The sequence below is a fragment of the Curcuma longa genome, chromosome 4, assembly GCF_044706935.1.
Source record: "Curcuma longa cultivar G26 ecotype Majalengka, Jawa Barat chromosome 4, ITB_CL_G26_1.1, whole genome shotgun sequence".
Lineage (NCBI taxonomy): Eukaryota > Viridiplantae > Streptophyta > Magnoliopsida > Zingiberales > Zingiberaceae > Curcuma > Curcuma longa.
Genome location: NC_133864.1, coordinates 7,677,460 through 7,695,248, shown reverse-complemented (window position 1 = coordinate 7,695,248; position 17,789 = coordinate 7,677,460). Strand labels below are relative to the sequence as shown.

The 17,789-nt window shown below is 36.7% G+C and overlaps 3 protein-coding genes across 3 annotated transcripts; all 3 read left to right on the top strand.

The window, feature by feature from the left end:
- Positions 1-80: 80 nt before the first annotated feature.
- Positions 81-9,357, top strand: LOC141827317 (splicing factor U2af large subunit B-like). The gene is made up of 13 exons (XM_074714537.1): positions 81-282; positions 1,445-1,689; positions 2,259-2,378; positions 5,054-5,127; positions 5,725-5,795; positions 5,869-5,913; positions 5,992-6,051; positions 7,060-7,120; positions 7,214-7,326; positions 7,411-7,857; positions 8,477-8,612; positions 8,752-8,819; positions 8,942-9,357. Exons 1-13 carry the CDS (start codon positions 157-159, stop codon positions 9,077-9,079), a joined length of 1,704 nt encoding a protein of 567 aa, XP_074570638.1. The 5' UTR covers positions 81-156; the 3' UTR covers positions 9,080-9,357.
- A 1,942-nt stretch (positions 9,358-11,299) lies between these two features.
- Positions 11,300-14,812, top strand: LOC141827396 (small ribosomal subunit protein eS1). The gene is made up of 7 exons (XM_074714623.1): positions 11,300-11,344; positions 11,422-11,469; positions 11,569-11,674; positions 13,807-13,944; positions 14,015-14,200; positions 14,281-14,481; positions 14,556-14,812. The coding sequence occupies exons 1-7, from the start codon at positions 11,334-11,336 to the stop codon at positions 14,649-14,651; spliced, it is 786 nt and encodes a 261-aa protein (XP_074570724.1). The 5' UTR covers positions 11,300-11,333; the 3' UTR covers positions 14,652-14,812.
- A 229-nt stretch (positions 14,813-15,041) lies between these two features.
- On the top strand, positions 15,042-16,287 carry LOC141827437 (uncharacterized). The gene is made up of 2 exons (XM_074714680.1): positions 15,042-16,000; positions 16,087-16,287. The coding sequence occupies exons 1-2, from the start codon at positions 15,059-15,061 to the stop codon at positions 16,153-16,155; spliced, it is 1,011 nt and encodes a 336-aa protein (XP_074570781.1). The 5' UTR covers positions 15,042-15,058; the 3' UTR covers positions 16,156-16,287.
- The last annotated feature ends 1,502 nt before the right edge of the window (positions 16,288-17,789 follow it).

Sequence of the window (17,789 nt, the reverse complement as noted above, 5' to 3'; positions counted from 1 at the left end):
CCAATACTCACCCCTGCCCCTGCAAATAATATAAATTAAACTGGCACAGCCCGGCTTTCAAAACCCTAGTAAAAGAGAACGGCGACAGCATCGCTCAGTAAGCGTTCTGGAGAATTCGTCGCTAGCAAGTTGATAGGGGGAAGGTGGCGGTGGCTCATGATGGCGGATTACGACGGGAGATACGAAGACAACGGCGACTCCTACAACGACTACGGAGGAAGCGCCGCCTCGCCCGCGCCGAGAAGCAGCGGCTTCGACGTCCTTGCCGATCACAAATCTCAAGTAAGTTCTTTCAGTTCCTGCATAGTGGATAGGGTTTTTTTTGTTCGTTCTTTGGTCACAAATCATTGTTATAATTGTTTTTGGGGGGTTGAATTTAGCTTAATCTTCTTTCCTCGGGCGGCCTTCTTTTACATTTTGAAACACATTTTTTCATTTATGCCTGATGAAATTAATTTCAGATTCTAGTTTCTCATCATAATCATCGTCAAACCATATTTTTCTCAGCTATTTAGCATCGTCTACATAGATCTTTTCCCTCCATTTGCAGGCTATATTAATAGTAATATACGGTTCATTTTTTTGTTACAAGTTAGAGTTTTATTTGGCCTCTTATACTCTACAATCGTCTCTAAACTATAGAAGTTATTGGTTTTTCTTGTACATGTCCGTACGATGTCAACTGTGTTTTCATCATTTTATTATCTATTGCAGTTACAAGCCTACAACTAATTGCTCTGATATAAAGGTATTATTATATTATCCTAGTAACCCCACACATCCATCTTAGTTCTCATTCCTTGCTTTCCTCTGTATGCTCCCTTTCCTAATCACTAATATTCTAATTTGTGAGGCGTGGTGAGCCCTTTCCTAATAGCTGATATTCTAATTCATGAAACATGGTCAGTCATACCATAGTCTTGGAATTTCATTTTCTTTTTGCCTAAGGAGCACATGATGATCACACAATACTCTAAATTTCTTTCTTCAATTTACCATTACCCTTTATCCTATTAATGAAAATATGTTCATTAATATCTCCTTAATGACTCACAGATCTAAGACATCTTAACTTTTATAATTCAAGTTTTGACTATAATCTATTATGTTATCACCAATTAGCACTGTATGAATGGATTTATCTTGCATTTAGTGTGTGGATTCATCTTGTATTAATGTGAAAAGATAAGGACTTTGAGCTGACTATTGTTGTACCTACAATTATATGAATGGTATGTTCACATGCTAGTGGCTCAAATGGCATATTTTCAGGATTTAAAATTGATGAATATGTACATTTAGATTATATCCAGTAGCTTTATTACACTATATTGGGTGGTTTGAACTAAATCTTGATTCATTATTCTGGATTTATATATTTGTGACATTTTCATAATTTTTTGTAGAATTTTTGAAATTTCCCCAACTTTGCACTTCATTGCAGTATGATTCTCATGAGTATGAGAGGGCGTCCTCAAAGAGTAGAGAAAGAGATAGGGAGAGGGACAAGGACAGGGACAGAGAAAGGAACAGAGAGAGGGAAAGGGATAAGGAAAGAGACAAAGATCGAGAAGGAGACAAAGACAAGGATCGCCGCCATCACAGGGATCACAAGGATAGAAGTGAAAGGCGGGAGCATAGACACGATAGAGAAGATCATGATCATCGGCGTAGCAGAGATGGTGATAGGTACTAAGGTTTATCCATCAAGCCTTATTCCAGTGTCTACAGTAGTATACTGAAGTTTACATCTGCAGCAAGCATTTGCTTTGGTTATATCATTATGGTCCACAAATGCTAATTATCTTGCCAACTAATATGCTTAGCATGCCAAAAACTTTAGTCTAAAAGCCTATTGAGTATTGATGATGAGTATCACTAGAAAAGGCAAGAGTCAAGATGAGAGTTCTGCTTGTATGGGAGCATGTTTTTTGTACAAACTTGCTAAGTTAAGTTGAGAAAATAGCATCTACTGAATTTTAAAAATATTGTTCTTAAAACTTCTTCCCAAACACACCATTTTATGAAGTTTGAAAGTTCTAACTTTGTGTTAGTCCTGTATGTCTATTTTTTTACCCCTTTGCAGGATTGTTTCAAAACTGCCATTTTGATTCTTGTTTTCTTGATCTAATATCAGACGTTTCTTGGCCTTTCCATGTTCATGCATTCTGCAAGAATTTTCTCACTGAATTAATTTTGAGTGGGGATTAAAGAATTTTAACTTTTGATTTTTGTTCCTGATTGTTTCTTAATTACAGGCATAGGGATCGTGATAGAGATAGGGATGGGCGTCATAGACACCGTTCACGGTCTCGATCTCGGTCAAAGGTTAAGTCTGATCGTAGATCAAGATCTCGTTCACGGTCGAGATCAAAGAGGTAAACTTTCCATTGTTGATCATGCTATGAACTGTAAAATGGTTTTTGTTTTGTTGCGTATGTTACATTGTTGATATAACTTGCACAATTCGATCGTAAACACTTAAGACTTGTTTGAATTTGTGATTCAGTTTGTGTGGTAATTAGTGTACATCTTCTCTTCGTCTATGTCTCACGTAGTTCTTTTCCATCTTTTGCCTTTTGCTTCTTGCCTTGTGTGTTTTCCTCATACATCTTGGAGGTCTATTTTGAACATGATTGTTCAGTTCATCTAGCACTAACTCAGTAATAAAGAGACTTCTATAGTTAGAAAATCATTTCTTACACTTCTGCACTAGTAACTACATTATCATACATTTCCATTTTGCTAAAGAAAATAATTTATCATATCTAAACATCTATTTCACTCATTTTTAAAAGTTTGTTGTTGCTTGACTTGGTGCCTAATGCGTTATTTGCATGATCTTAGTGCTGTAAAACACAACTAGCACTTTAACAACAATTGCCAACCTAGATAAATTGATATTATCTTCCGTTGAACTCTATTTACAGTTATAACACTTACAATATCAAGTAACTTAGAATTATTTTTATAACATTAACAATAGGTATGCATGACCTTCCTCCTCACACCTTCCAACTCTAATTCATTCAACTTGTTTAACAATGGAGTCTAGATTGTCAAGATCTATACTAATCTATGGAGTAAGACTGTCAAGTTTGGCATTGTAACTAAGAACAGGAAGAGGCCCATAGGTTCTGATTATAGGATCAGATCGTAAGACCCTCAAAAAATAATTAAAATGCTTTTGGGAACTATATTTGACATTTATAATTTATCATATGTATTAACTTTCATTATATAAATTATTATGTCGATGCTAGGTCCTTTCCGGGAAGGAATGCGTTGTAGGGTTCGACTGTAACATTTCCACAAGGACCGTTATATCTTTATTAAAACTATGCAAGAGTTCGTGTTGTAGAGTCCAACTGTAACGTATTGACAAGGACTACTACATCTCTATGAGAACTTGAGTGTAGTGTTAAATATGCAAGTTATCACATCATAAGTTGGCTATAAATAAATATTATAAGAAAACTAGTTGACTAAGATTTAGAACATGGAATCTAAGAATGCTCACTGGTAAAACCATTAAGATAGTAGATACGATGATTAGGAGGATAATTAATATTCTGTGTGTATAAGAGACAAATCAGTAGGAGAGAAGGCAAAGATGATAGAGAATTTGAGTTTCAAGTTATAGTATACAGGAATAAGGAAAATAAGAAATGAAGTATGTATTGTTGTAAATAGTTCGCTAAAGGATGAAGTAGTAGTAGTAGTTAGAAAGAGGACAGGATTATAGCTCTCAAGATAGTGGTGGCGAAAAAAACTATTAATGTAATTAGCATATATGCACCTTAAGTACGATTAGATGAAAACACCAAATCTAGGTTTTAAGATGATTTAGATGAGGTATTATAAAATATTCCGTCAAACAAAATGATTTTAATAGATCTAAATGGACATGTTGGAGTGAACAATGAGGAGTATGATAGGGTGCACGAGGGTTATGAGTTTGGAACAATAAATGAAGAATGATAAATTATATTGGATTTTGCGATAGCATATGATCTTATATTAGCAAATACGTTTTTTTTTAAAAAAGAGAAGAATACTTATCACGTTCAAAAATGAGAATAATAAGTTGCAAATTGGCTTTCTTATGATTAGAAAGAAGGATAAAAAGATTTGTAACGATTTTAAGATTATCCCTAGAGAAAACTTAACTACTCAATATAGGTTAATAATGTTGGATATGCGCCTCAATCATAATATCAATAGAAGACAAATGTGCACGACTCCTAAAATTAAATGGTGGAAGTTAAAGGAGGAAAAATAAAATATATTTAAGGAGAGGATAGTAGAACAAGTATTAGGAGTATGATATGAGATAAGATGCCATTAAAATTGAAAATAATAGCCAAGAGCGTATTCAGTGAGTCAACGGGTCGTGCATTACTGAGTAAAGAATCTTAGTAGTGGAATGAGAAAGTACATGAAAAAGTAAAGGAAAAAACTAATAGCCTATGAGGTATTATACACTTATAAGAACAAGAAAAATTCAAACAAGGATACGGTAGTCAAGAAAGCAGTGAATGAAAAAAAATAAAATCTATGAACGCTTATATTGAAAATTGAATACTAAAGAAGGGAAAAAACATAATCGCTAAAGCGAGAGAAAGGAAGATAAAAGATCTTATCCAAATAAGATGTATTAAAGATGAATGCAATAAGGTACTATTGAATGATAAGGAAATAAAAGGACGATGGAAGTGGTAGTTTCATCAACTTTGTAGTGAAGGTTTAGGTGAATAATTTAACTTAGGTAATTTAAGTAGGTCAAATGAGTATATAAATTTAAATTTTTATCGTAGAATTTAAATTTCAGAAGTAGAACAAGCTTGAAGTCAACTTGTTCATCCATTTGTATCTTTCAAAGTACTTTGATGATTATGAAATTTTGTAGGTACACTTTGCTCCTTTTTAGCTTGATATTGATAGTGTGGTGTGGAATGCGATCTATGCCTTTTTATTTTTCCTCCTTATCTTTTTATTCATTTTCTACTACTTCAAGTAATGAAAGATCGAGATTGATTTTTGTGTAAAACAGCAAACGGATCAGTGGATTTGACATGGCTCCACCTGCTACTGCTATGGTACCTGGTGTAACTGCCACAGCCACAGGTATATTTTCTCTGTAGTTAAAAGCTCTTGGTTTTTGTTAATCAATAGTGAGTGAATTTATTTTAGATGAAGGTATTGCTCCAAGAATGTGGTGTTTACTTCGGTAAGCAATGCATTTGTACACCTGTGTATCTGCCTATCGTGCATTATATACTTACATAATTTCATGTTTTATTTTTCAGTATTTATTTCACTTTGTCACTTCATACAGAAACTAAGCAAAATTTTGGTTGTTTCTTGTTTTTGGTGTTTGCTTGTTTGTTTTGTGTATATATCTTGTTGTAAGAAGGCATCATTGGGCCACTTGTCCCACTGTGCTGCCAGTGGCGTGAACCGACTCCTGTAGCTTTATGAACGAGGAATCAATGCACTGGTTTGGTGGTTCTTGTTCGTCTTCAACTGGCAATTACTTATATTAATATTCCAATACTTGAAAGTTGAGATTATTTTTCTTTTGTGATGAATTGTATTTCAGAAGCCAGACCAGATCTCCTGTCTGCGAGGATATAAAACAATGATGCAGCATATATTTCTCTGCTGCTTATTCTAGTACATTTGGTGTTACATCCTGTTATACTATTCAGTTTGTTTATACAGGTCAGCTGCCAGCTAGCACTCCAGCCATCCCTGGAATGTTTCCTAACATGTTCCCTCTGGCAGCTGGACAGGTGCTTGCCTTATTTCCCTATCTCTAATTCTTGTTTGTTTTTGGGTGCTTATGTTGTCTTTCTGCTTTTGTAGTTTCCAACACTCCCTCTGATGCCTGTGCAAGCTATGACACAGCAGGTGTGGTAATTATCAATATACACTGAAAGATAAGTTTATTTAGAATATATAATTTGAATGCTCCCTGTGCTTCTGTAGGCTACTCGGCACGCTCGGCGGGTATATGTTGGCGGTCTTCCTCCCAGTGCTAATGAACAGGTTGTCTCCTGTTTCCTTTGATATTTTGCCATATTTAGAAATTTATACACTACTGTTTCTGGAAGCAGTATGTTTTGGGGTAAACTTTCTGCCTATGGTTTACCTTTACCTGTATAACACGTACTCTATCTTTTTCTGAAATGTCTACTTTAGTCCAAATACCACTAATTTTTTTTATTTAATATAAGTTAATGGAATATATCATATCATCTATGCAATTTTTACGATTTATCCTATGTTAATCAACATAACTAATAAAAAATTTACTGTGCAATTTCTCTCATATGCATTGGCTTCCTCGTCTATGCCTTCTTTCTCTCCATTCTTAAATCAAGTTTGATGGTTAAAAGGCATGTATAGCTTTGGGTAGATGTGAAAATTGTTTGTATTTACCTGATGATCCATAATTGACGATCCTTATTTATAGGTGAGACCACCTTGTTTATTTTACTGTCTGTAGTCAATAATATTATAGGTGAGACTTCAGAAATCTTACCTAGGTACTGGTGAAATTCATATGATTAGATTGTAGGATCTATTTCACCAATTTAACAAAAATATTTATTTTAGAATTATATGTAGACTTCTACAATTTCTCTTATATGCATTGGCTTCCTTGTATATGCCTTCTTTCTCTCCATTCTTAAATCTAGTCAAATGGTTAAAAGGCACGTATGGGTTTGGGTAGAGGTGAAAATTGTTTGTATTTAACTGATAATCCATAATTCATGATCCCCTTAATAAGCAAGCCAAGATGTGTCTAATTGAGCCTTTTGGGATCTTGTCAGATGAACATAAAACCTTTTGGGATCTTGTTTTTGGATTCCAATCTTGTTGGGATCTTTCCTATGCCTTGTTTACTAAGCATTTTTCTTTATGGTGTTTTTTGAGATTTTCTTTTTTGGCTATGTGTGATTGTCAAAGCTTGCATATCTTAGAATTCAAGTTTCATATAAGCATCTATGATTGAAAAGACTGACTGATGATTCTTTTGTGTGATATCTTCAGTCAGTTGCAACGTTCTTCAGCCAGGTGATGTCTGTCATTGGAGGAAATACAGCTGGTCCTGGTTAGTCCTCAAGCAGAATCAACTTTATGAGCATTTCCTTTAATTTGGTACATTTGTGATTATTTATGCTTGTATGGTTGTTTTTTTTAATAGGTGATGCAGTTGTTAATGTCTATATAAATCATGATAAGAAATTTGCATTTGTGGAAATGAGATCTGTTGAGGAAGCAAGCAATGCAATGGCCTTGGATGGAATCATATTTGAGGTTCAAAGTTCTTTAAATTAAACAGCATATGAATTTGATATTATCATAAGCAACTCTTGTAAGCGTGGTCTTGTTACATTTTAGGGGACACCAGTGAAACTAAGAAGACCTAGTGACTACAATCCTTCTCTTGCTGCTGCACTTGGCCCAAGCCAGCCAAACCCCAATCTTAATCTTGCTGCAGTTGGCTTGACGGCAGGCTCTGCAGGTGGGCTTGAGGGTCCTGACCGTATTTTTGTGGGTGGTCTTCCCTACTACTTCACAGAAGCACAAGTCAGGGAGTTACTTGAGTCGTTTGGGCCTCTTCGAGGTTTTGACCTTGTCAAGGACAGGGAAACTGGCAATTCAAAGGGTTATGCATTTTGTGTCTACCAAGATCTGTCTGTCACTGACATTGCTTGTGCTGCTCTTAATGGTATTAAGATGGGTGATAAGACCCTCACTGTTAGGCGTGCAAACCAAGGTACAGTTCAGCCCAGACCAGAGCAAGAAAGTATTTTGTTGCATGCACAGCAGCAGGTCGCATTACAGGTATGTATTAGAGGCTCGGATACTATAATTTTTCTTCAGTCTTAAGCATATTGTGTGATTCTTATGGTCTAATTCCCATATGAGGTTTATCTCTATCCATAGATTATAGTTAGATGAGATGGATTAGTTAGAGTGCTTAGTGTAAGACATTGGGGAGATAAAACTCTAGTTAATGAAATAAGAGATGAATTAATCCATTTGAATATTACTAATAGTATAGCCTTGAATAGAGCTTAATGGAGGGATAAAATCCATATTACCAGCCCCAACTGACTCTATGCCTAAACCTGAAGTGATAGCTTATAAATTTTGACCTGTGTTGTTTCATACAGTCAGATTCTTGTGCATCAAGTCAATTTGGTTGTGTTGATAATTTGGCTCTTAGTGTAGTAATTGAAGCCAACATGGAAGTTGATCACAAGCACTAGATTGGAAAAGGGAAATGTTACTTACCATGCGCTTCTTTGTTAACGGTCTTATGAGTCTATCCAAGTTGAATGTTCTTGTTTCAACTGATTTTTTTTTATACATTAAATGTGTTTCTAATGTTACCGGTGCTTGGTTTACTTTTAGTGTTATATGAAGACATGGTCACGTTTGATTGATCTTTTCGATGCAGAAGCTAGTGTATCAGGCAGGATCACTTCCCACCAAAGTATTATGTCTAACTCAGGTGGTCAATGAGGAGGAACTCAAAGATGATGAGGAATACGAAGACATAATGGAAGATATGAGAGGAGAAGGTGGAAAATATGGTATGCTATGGCTCACCATTGCAATCAACTGCACATTTTGATTCCTAACGTTTCCGCTTAATGTGATGAATTGATTCGCTTTTTTATTTCACAACCAAAAAATTGCTTGTAATCCCTCAGAGATTTATCATCTTTGCAGGTAATTTGGTGAATGTTATTATCCCTCGTCCTGGACCGAACGGAGAGCCTGTACCTGGTATCGGCAAGGTTTGTAGAGATGATGCTGTATTGGTTTTGGGCTATTCGGTTTTGTTCAAATTATTTCCTATTGGATGACGCGTTGTGACCATTATCGCATCTCTTTGAACTATCCATTGATCTTCCATCAGGTATTTTTGGAGTATTCTGATGTTGATGGCTCTACCAAAGCTCGGCAAGCTTTAAACGGACGGAAGTTTGGGGGCAATCCAGTGGTTGCAACATTTTATCCGGAGAGCAAGTTTGCCCAGGGCGACTACGGCGGATAGCTTCACCATTCACCTTCGCTCCAAGGATTTTTCTCCTGTGAAACATCGACAATGTAATTTAGCAAGTAGAGTGCCTATTTACTGATGCTAATGCAGTAGATACTGGCATTCCACACAAGCTCTTTGGCTGCCCTCCTAATGATATTTGCATTGTGTGGATCATCTGGATTTCTTTCTATTCTGTCTTGAAATTTGAAAGAATCACTCTTTATGTCGTCGAGTAATTGCATTTCGAAACTAGCAAACGGATAAAAGAAACTCTTCAAGCTATTAGTAAATTGTTGTGACATTGATAGATAAACTTGTCTGCGGAGTTTTGAGTTGGGCGGCTCGAGCATGCTGATCGGGCTAATGATGGTCGACAAGCAAAGCATCTTGCATAGGTGTGTTTGAATTGTACCAATTGGCTAACTTGTTTGGTATGTCCAACTCAATCGATTTGTTTGATTCGATTAATATGCTTGGCTCATCTAGCTCATTTGAAATGTTAGTCCGCCTTTTAAAATTTTAGAAAATATTTTTTTTTATAAAACAAATGGGGTTTGAATATAATAAAGGAAATAAAATTGTCACTGTTAAGAATTAAGATTTAACCAATTAAAAGGTCAATATATTAAAGCCTTATATCAACATGTCTAGATTGATCATCGGACTAAGATAAACGAATTTTTTTACATTGAAGTAGAGATAATAAAAATGATAAAATTATTAGAAGAAATATCAGTATTTATACTAATTCCGATCAAAATATATTAAGATGGTCGGAATACAATAAAAAATTATTTTAAAAAGTTAAATTCATTAAAATAAAAGGCGCAAAAATTAACAAGTATAATAGAAGAATAAAGTTTACATAGTTAATTTTAAATTGTTAAGATCAGCACAATTTGATGAGCTTGATGATGACAATGACAATTTATCCAATCAAAAAGCTCTTTTCTAATAAAGATAATATATAATTTAGTATTTTTAAATATAAGTTTCTTAAATAATAAATAAAAATAATTTAAATATTTATAACAATATAATTTGGAGATATAAACTTGCGCAAAGGATTTTTTTATTCTACTTTAATTTTTTTTATTAAAAGAGTTCCATCTCACTATTCAATTATGTATAATTATTCAATTATCCTTGAATACGATTCAATATTATTATCTCTTGTCTAAATTTTAAGGTGATCAAGTATGTTATAATAAATATAATTTCTTAACTGTTATAACAGTTGTAGCAGTTATAAGTTCATAGCTACTACAATGTGAATGGTAAGAATTCACGTTGTAGCAGTTACGATTTTGTAGCCACTACAATATAAATTTCTAACAACGTTAGATAGATTAAATATGCATTGTAGTAGTTATAAAATCGTAGCTAATTATATATAGCAATTATCGTAGCTACTACAATATAAATTTCTAACAACATTAGATAGATTAAATATGCATTGTAGTAACTATTTTAGCTACTATAATATATGTAGCAATTACAATTTCGTAACTACTATAATGTATCTGATAATTCAAAAATTAGATAGGAGATAATAATATTAAACAATACTAGAGGATGTATACAACTGAACAATGAAGTGAGATGCTCTTTTGATAAAAAAATTAAAATAGAATGTCCCTTTAATGATTAAAAAAGGTATATTTTTAATTTTTGCCTTTTCATAGCATAGGTCTGAAATCTAAACCCTAAAATTTTAAATTTTAAATCCTAAATATCTTATATTACCAAGGGTATCTTATTTTTATTATCATCAAAAAAACAAAAAAAATTTAATTAATTAATAATTTTGAGCATTTTAGCTGCTTGTAACAAATTTCCGTTGATTTTGATTTAATTAATTAATAATTTTGCGATGCATGATTTAATCTTCTATTTTAAAATCGAACGGTCCAGATTTCTATCACAAATTTGTGATGGAAATAAATTGCGACAAGATCCCAATTGTAATAAAAATTGTTATTACAGCACTGGAACAAGATATTTTCGAGATATGAAAAGCCTAATATTTTTTAAAATAGAATGTTTTTTTAATAATAATAAAAATAAAGGGGTTTTTTTTCCAGTCTAAAGAAAGAGATTTACTAGGCCACTGCGCCTTATTGGGCTTTAATTCGGCCCATAACATGGCGCCCCAGTCTGTTTCAGGATCAGATGGCTCAGTCCACGAGCGTGTATATATAAGCTCTTCATGTAGATCTCGTAACCATCTTCCGCCGAAACCCTAGTAAGGAGCTGCGCCAGCGCCATGGCAGTGGGGTTAGATTCTCCAACCTAATCTGTGTCTCTCGCGCATTGTCTCTGCCCTATTAACTCGCTTCCGATCATGTTTGCAGGAAGAACAAACGAATCTCGAAAGGAAAAAAGGGGGGAAAGAAGAAGACGTATGTTTTGATTTTTAGCCTGCCAACTTGTTTATTCTTGAGGTAAATGGCTTGCGATTTTAACAATTAGTGATGTGTGTTCCGATGTACCCGTTGCAGGGTCGATCCCTTCTCCAAAAAGGACTGGTACGACATCAAAGCACCATCGGTGTTCAGCATCAGGAACGTCGGCAAGACGCTTGTGTCAAGGACACAGGGAACCAAGGTCTGTTGCCTGGTCCATCGCTTCGAGTAGTTCTCCAATCTGCTTCTATGCTCGTTTAATCCATTTGTCGAGTAAATAATTCATTAGTCGATTCTTATTGCATAGTTTGCTGAATAATAGTTGGTGCTTTTATTAGGCGTTTGTTCTTCTTTTCTTCGGAAACGAATGCTTCATGGATAAAGTTTTACTTAAAGGTTAAAATGAATGAAACATTTTTTTCTCTCAAATAAATGGAACATCCTATGACATAGAAGGTTGTGGTTGTTTGTTCACTTCTTAGTCGTACTCATGTCATGAAGATGAGTTTTTTGAGCCATTGTGAAGATGGAACAGCCATTTTAAGCCTTCTAAATGTAAATAACTGAAACATGGAAACATCTGACCTTATGTGTTCCTTTTTGGCTATGAATGGATTGAATGAAAGAGAATGGATTTTTACTTCTTGGATGCAATTACTACCTGATTTGTATTGATTGGAAGATGGATTGAATGAAGAGAATGATTTTTAATTTCTTGGGAGCATGACTGTTGGTAATAGCTGAAAATCAAGCTGTCGATTACTTGTATAATGATTCTTAAATGGATTAAATGAAAGAGGATGATTTTGGCTTCTTGGGAGAAATTACTACTGGGTAATGGCTGAAAGCATGCTGTCACTGATTTGTATATTGATTCTAAGATTATAATGAAAATGTTTTATATTTTACCTTATCTACTGAATCAATTCTGGTAAAGCATCTAAAATTTGTGTTGTGAAACATCTAAAATCCTTCTGTGTTCAATAATCCAAGCAAGAACAAGGGTTGCCTATTCTTTCTCCAGATGAGTGGACCTTAGTGGCTCAGTTTATTTATCGTTCCTGCTATTCTCTTTTGCTTGCGAACCAAATATAGCTGCATTAAACTATACAGTTGGTGTAAACTAAAAACATGGAGATTGATATTAGATTGTCTAGAAAAATACGTAGTTTGGATTTTCCAACAAGAGATGTTGTAGCTGAATTAAACTATCTGATTTGATTTGGATGCCAATCGATTCGAACTGGTTGTCTGAATCAGAATCAACAAAGAATCAGCTTGATTTGGTTCAAAACTGATTTGGGCTGATATTGATTGAATTTGACAATTCTCAGTTCAAGAAATTAGGTTAATCAAATGAGTAGAATAGCATGACACAGTGATTTTGGGTTAGAAAATTCTCGTCTTTTGTATTAGTTGAGTGTCATCTTTGACGTTGACTCATTGGAGACGTTCAACAATGACTTCTTCCTTACCTATGTCTTCTCAGTCGATGCCTTCCTCAAGTGGCCTCCTCAATGAACATCTTAGACTGGTGGTGGATGTCACCATCGGAAATCATAGTCTACAGAGTTTGGATGTCTTTGTTGGTTTCTTCCTTGAGCGGTAGACATCCTTCAGTTGTCTTCCTCATGCACCCTCAACAACTAGTGTCATCACTCTTGACAGGTGAATGACTTCTAGCATCCCCCGACTAGAAGCCTTCAATCAGTGTCTTTCAGCAACCCGGCATTTTCTCCCCAGCATAACTAGATTCCAGAATATTCTTCTCAGCATAACCAAATAGGACTCAGTAACTAAATTATAGAATATCAGCATAACCGGATTACTACTAGGCCTGAAAAGTAGGCACTATAGTTTGTAAGTGAGTTCAGTATTGAATTAGATTCATCCTTACACCGCATAGCATTGATAATGATTCATCCTTTATTACAACACTGAACTGTTCTGTTCAAAACTTTATGTTCACAGTTTATCACTTGATCTTGCAAGCTTGCACATAAATATAGATATCAGAAAGCCTCCAAATTAGATTTTTTGAACTTGTATGGCATGGTTCAGGTGCAACTATCTGGAACCAGGTAGTTGTACTCTGGACCTAAAAAAAATTTATGTGTAGATCATATATGAAGTTTGGTGATTTTGAATCTGGAGTCCTAATATTTGTATTTTGTACTGCCTAAATGCATATTTGGCCATTTGTTTCCTTTGTTGGCCCAGTCATTTGCATTTGCACCATTCTTGACAACTTGGTTTGCAATGTATCTTACTTGCTATCCAAAGCGTTTCTATCTGAGAGCTAGCTTTTATTAGTAATCTTCTTTGATGATTCAGATTGCGTCGGAGGGTCTTAAACACAGAGTATTTGAGGTTTCGTTAGCTGACCTCCAGAATGATGAGGATCAAGCATACAGGAAGATCCGGCTTCGTGCTGAAGATGTACAAGGAAAAAATGTCCTAACGAACTTCTGGGTATGTTTCCATCATCCCTAATTTACAGGATCCTCTGTTCTCGGTGGTGATCGCCTTTTTCTTCCTTCAGGGTATGGATTTCACTACGGACAAGCTTAGATCCTTAGTGAAGAAGTGGCAAACACTCATCGAGGCACATGTCGATGTGAAGACCACCGATAACTACACATTGCGTTTGTTTTGCATTGCCTTCACCAAGAGACGCCCTAATCAGGTCAAGCGCACTTGCTATGCGCAATCCAGTCAGATTAGACAGGTGTGTTTACCAAACGATGCCTTGATGACCAATTACAACACAACACATAGAGTTTTATCGTTCAAAATGTTTATATGCAGATTCGTCGCAAAATGACAGAAATCATGGTCAATCAAGCTTCGTCCTGTGATCTGAAGGATTTGGTTCAGAAGTTCATACCCGAGGTGATCGGAAAGGAAATTGAGAAAGCAACGACGAGCATATTCCCACTGCAAAACGTCTTCATTCGCAAAGTGAAAATCTTAAAGGCGCCCAAGTTTGATTTGGGAAAGCTCATGGAGGTACTTGGTCCCATGTGTTCCTTTTGAAAATTGCTTACGAGCACAAAACTCAAAGCTCCTCTTGGGTCTCGCAGGTTCATGGAGACTACAAGGAGGATGTGGGAGTCAAGTTAGATCGACCTGCTGAGGACGTCCAGGTGGAGGGCGAATCTGAAGCTGTCGCTGCCTAACTTCTTGTCATTTTTACTAGTGCGATTACTTGCTCTACTTGAACCGTTGAATTTCGAAGAGTTTATTTTTATTGGCCTGTATTAATTGCTTACAACTTTGTGATGCTGCTTATTAGTTGGAGAGGGTATTTTGATAATATCCAATTTATATTTGTCATTTCCATCTGTATGAAAAATGACCTGCCACTAACCTGAGCAGCATCAAATCATGGCATGGCGAGGTAAATGCGGGTATGGACCCACCCAAGCGCCGTTCGTGTCCACGTGTGCGCGGCCTGTAGTTGTCCTTATGGAGACACCGGGTCCCACCTGTCAGCTCTACCCACGAACCCACGTTCTATTTATAGCAACTCCTTTTACTTGCTTCTAGCAATGATAGTGCCAAACGGCTTCTACGAAACGCTCCAATGGAGATGGTCGTGGTGGAGTGCTCGCCGGAGATCCTCCGGCGGAGTCACAGAGAAGGCGCCACTTCCTCGCGCACCTTTGCTGCCCACGCTGGAGATTCTTCTCGACGATTTCTTGTCTCCGCCGATGCCGACGACGATGTTGTCGGCGGCCTCATCTCCGACCTCGAGTCCTCCTCCGTGGAGTCCCAGCGCCGTGCCGCCATGGAGCTGCGCCTCCTCGCCAAGCACAGCGCCGATAATCGCCTCCGCATCGCGCGCGCCGGCGCCATCGCCCCGCTCATCGCCCTCCTCTCCCACCCGGATCCTCTTCTCCAGGAGCACAGCGTCACCGCCATCCTCAACCTCTCCCTCTGCGACGACAACATGGAGCTCATTGCGGCCGCGGGAGCCGTCCGCCACCTCGTGCGTGCGCTCCGCTCGGGCACCCCACAGGCCCGCGAGAACTCCGCCTGCGCCCTCCTCCGTCTCGCCCAGACCGATGACCTCCGCGCCTCGATCGGCCTCGCCGGAGCCATCCCGCCCCTCGTCGCGCTCCTGGAGACTGGCGGCGCCCGAGGAAAGAAGGACGCGGCGACGGCCCTCTTCTCCCTCCTGGCGGCCGAGGAGAACAAGCGGCGGGCGGTGGAGGCAGGGGTAGTGCGTCCCCTGCTGGATCTCATGGCCGATCCACAGTCCGGCATGGTGGACAAAGCGGCGTACGTGCTCTACCAGGTCGTATCGTCGTCGGATGGTCGGGCAGCCGCAGTGGAGGAGGGCGCGGTCCCGGTGCTGGTGGAGATGGTGGAATCCGGCAGCCGGCGGCAGAAGGACCTTGCAATGCTGTCTCTCTTGGAGATCTGCGAGGCGAGCGCCGCCTACCGGAGGATGGTGGTCCGCGAGGGCGCCATTCCGCCGCTCATCGCCCTCGCCCAGAACTCCTCCAAGAATATGAAGCAGAAGGTCGGTAATCTCACCTCCTTCACTTTCACTATATACAATATTGTTTTATCGCATTAATTATTTATTTTACCGATTAATTAAAACAGGCGGAGGCCTTGGTCGAGCTCTTGCGGCAGCTGACCAGACCATCAACCTCTGCAGGCCGATTGGAGTAGGAAACAACCAGGGTGTCATTGTAAATATGAAACAGTCAGGGGTGTTATTGTAAATACAAAACAGATAGGGAGATTAGTGTGCAGTTTCATTTATATACAGTTATTACAGATAATATTTCCCCTTTTTACATATTTAAATTGTGTGGAGTTAAAGTTGTTTCACCCGTAATTTCTTTTAAAATAATATAGAATTATTAAAGGTTTATATTATGATAAAAAGTAGTCGCACTAAAACAAGGAGGCTTTCTGTATAATATATTTAATATTATAAATAATTGTGTAAGAAAGTTTCAATATTATCCATTTAACATATGTAAATTTTATAATTTTAAATTTGGTAGATCCATATATATATATTAGTTTTTCTTTAAAATAATTTAGAATTTTTTAAATTCATTAGTCATTTTTAAAATTTTTTATTTATTAGACAAAATTGATATAATGATCAAGTTGTTGTTTATGTGTATAATGATTTAGAGTTCTTCAAAATGTAGTGATGAATTTAAAAAAATTTAAAATTGATTGATAGACTTAAAAAATTTAAATATTTCAAATTAAAATATATTCTTATAAATTTTATCAATGTATTTATGTTTTTAAATTTGAATTCAAAAGTATAACTAAAGAAAAATATTTTTTAAAAAAATTATAAAGATTTAGATAAAAAATTGAAGATATACACCTATAAATATGATTATTTTATAGAATTAGAACTATCAAACTGCTTAATGGACGGGTCAATCTATTAAAAATTTATCATATGACATGGTGGAACAGACTGACCCAATAATTTGGCAGGTTAAAAAATTTTCAACCCAACCCAACTTAAGACAAATTGCGGGTTAAATCGACCAACTCATTGGTCCATCAAAAAAATTAAAAAATATTAAAATTTTTAATTTTATTTAGATTTTTAATTTAAACGGGTCAAATTGAAATTTTTAAATTTGAATTACAATTTAGACGGATAAAGATCCATTAGTTCATTAAATTTTTTATTTTAATTTTAAATTAAAAAAATAAAAATTTTCAATCCGTAGGCTAACTCATGCAGACGGTGAGCCTAAGCCAATTGATCGACCTTAACCCATCTTAAAATCGAGTTGATAAAATATTAATTCAATCCACCTCAATTGTATGATGGGACATATCAATCCGATGAATCTAATTCAAATTGAAAATTCTATGTAAAAAGGAAGGATATAATATGAATGTGTTATATATTTTGAAATTATAAAAATTAAATGCGTGAAATGGATATTGGAAAAACTAACAATGTTTTAACATTCAATGTTTCTGGTAGATCGATAAGGTTGAGCGGCAAGCCGTCAACGTCATTATGGTCGAGAGAAGATGAAAGGAATCGAACATGAACATGAACCGGAGCTGTTGTTGCCATCGCCGACGACGGCCATGGCATCTACTGCCAACGTCCATGGAATTGAATCGACCTCGGCATGGCATGTGATGGTGGCCGCCCACGGGCCCACCCATGTTTACCACCCCCTCTCGCGTCGAAACGTGGCATCACTCAGAGCTATCGTGTATAAATGGAGAGCGTTGCTGCTCCATTTGCTAGGAACGGTGGCCACGTGTGCGTCGGCCGTCCAAAGAGGTTTGACCAATTGGGCTTC

Coding starts and splice junctions, on each gene's coding strand:
- LOC141827317 (XM_074714537.1), top strand. CDS start 157: ATGATGGCGGATTACGACGGGAGATACGAAGACAACGGCGACTCCTAC. Junction 7,858..8,476: donor AGCAGCAGGTCGCATTACAG/GTATGTATTAGA, acceptor TTTTCGATGCAG/AAGCTAGTGTATCAGGCAGG. Junction 8,613..8,751: donor AGGAGAAGGTGGAAAATATG/GTATGCTATGGC, acceptor TCATCTTTGCAG/GTAATTTGGTGAATGTTATT.
- LOC141827396 (XM_074714623.1), top strand. Junction 11,675..13,806: donor CAAGGACACAGGGAACCAAG/GTCTGTTGCCTG, acceptor TTGATGATTCAG/ATTGCGTCGGAGGGTCTTAA. Junction 13,945..14,014: donor ATGTCCTAACGAACTTCTGG/GTATGTTTCCAT, acceptor TTCTTCCTTCAG/GGTATGGATTTCACTACGGA.
- LOC141827437 (XM_074714680.1), top strand. CDS start 15,059: ATGGAGATGGTCGTGGTGGAGTGCTCGCCGGAGATCCTCCGGCGGAGT. Junction 16,001..16,086: donor CCAAGAATATGAAGCAGAAG/GTCGGTAATCTC, acceptor TAATTAAAACAG/GCGGAGGCCTTGGTCGAGCT.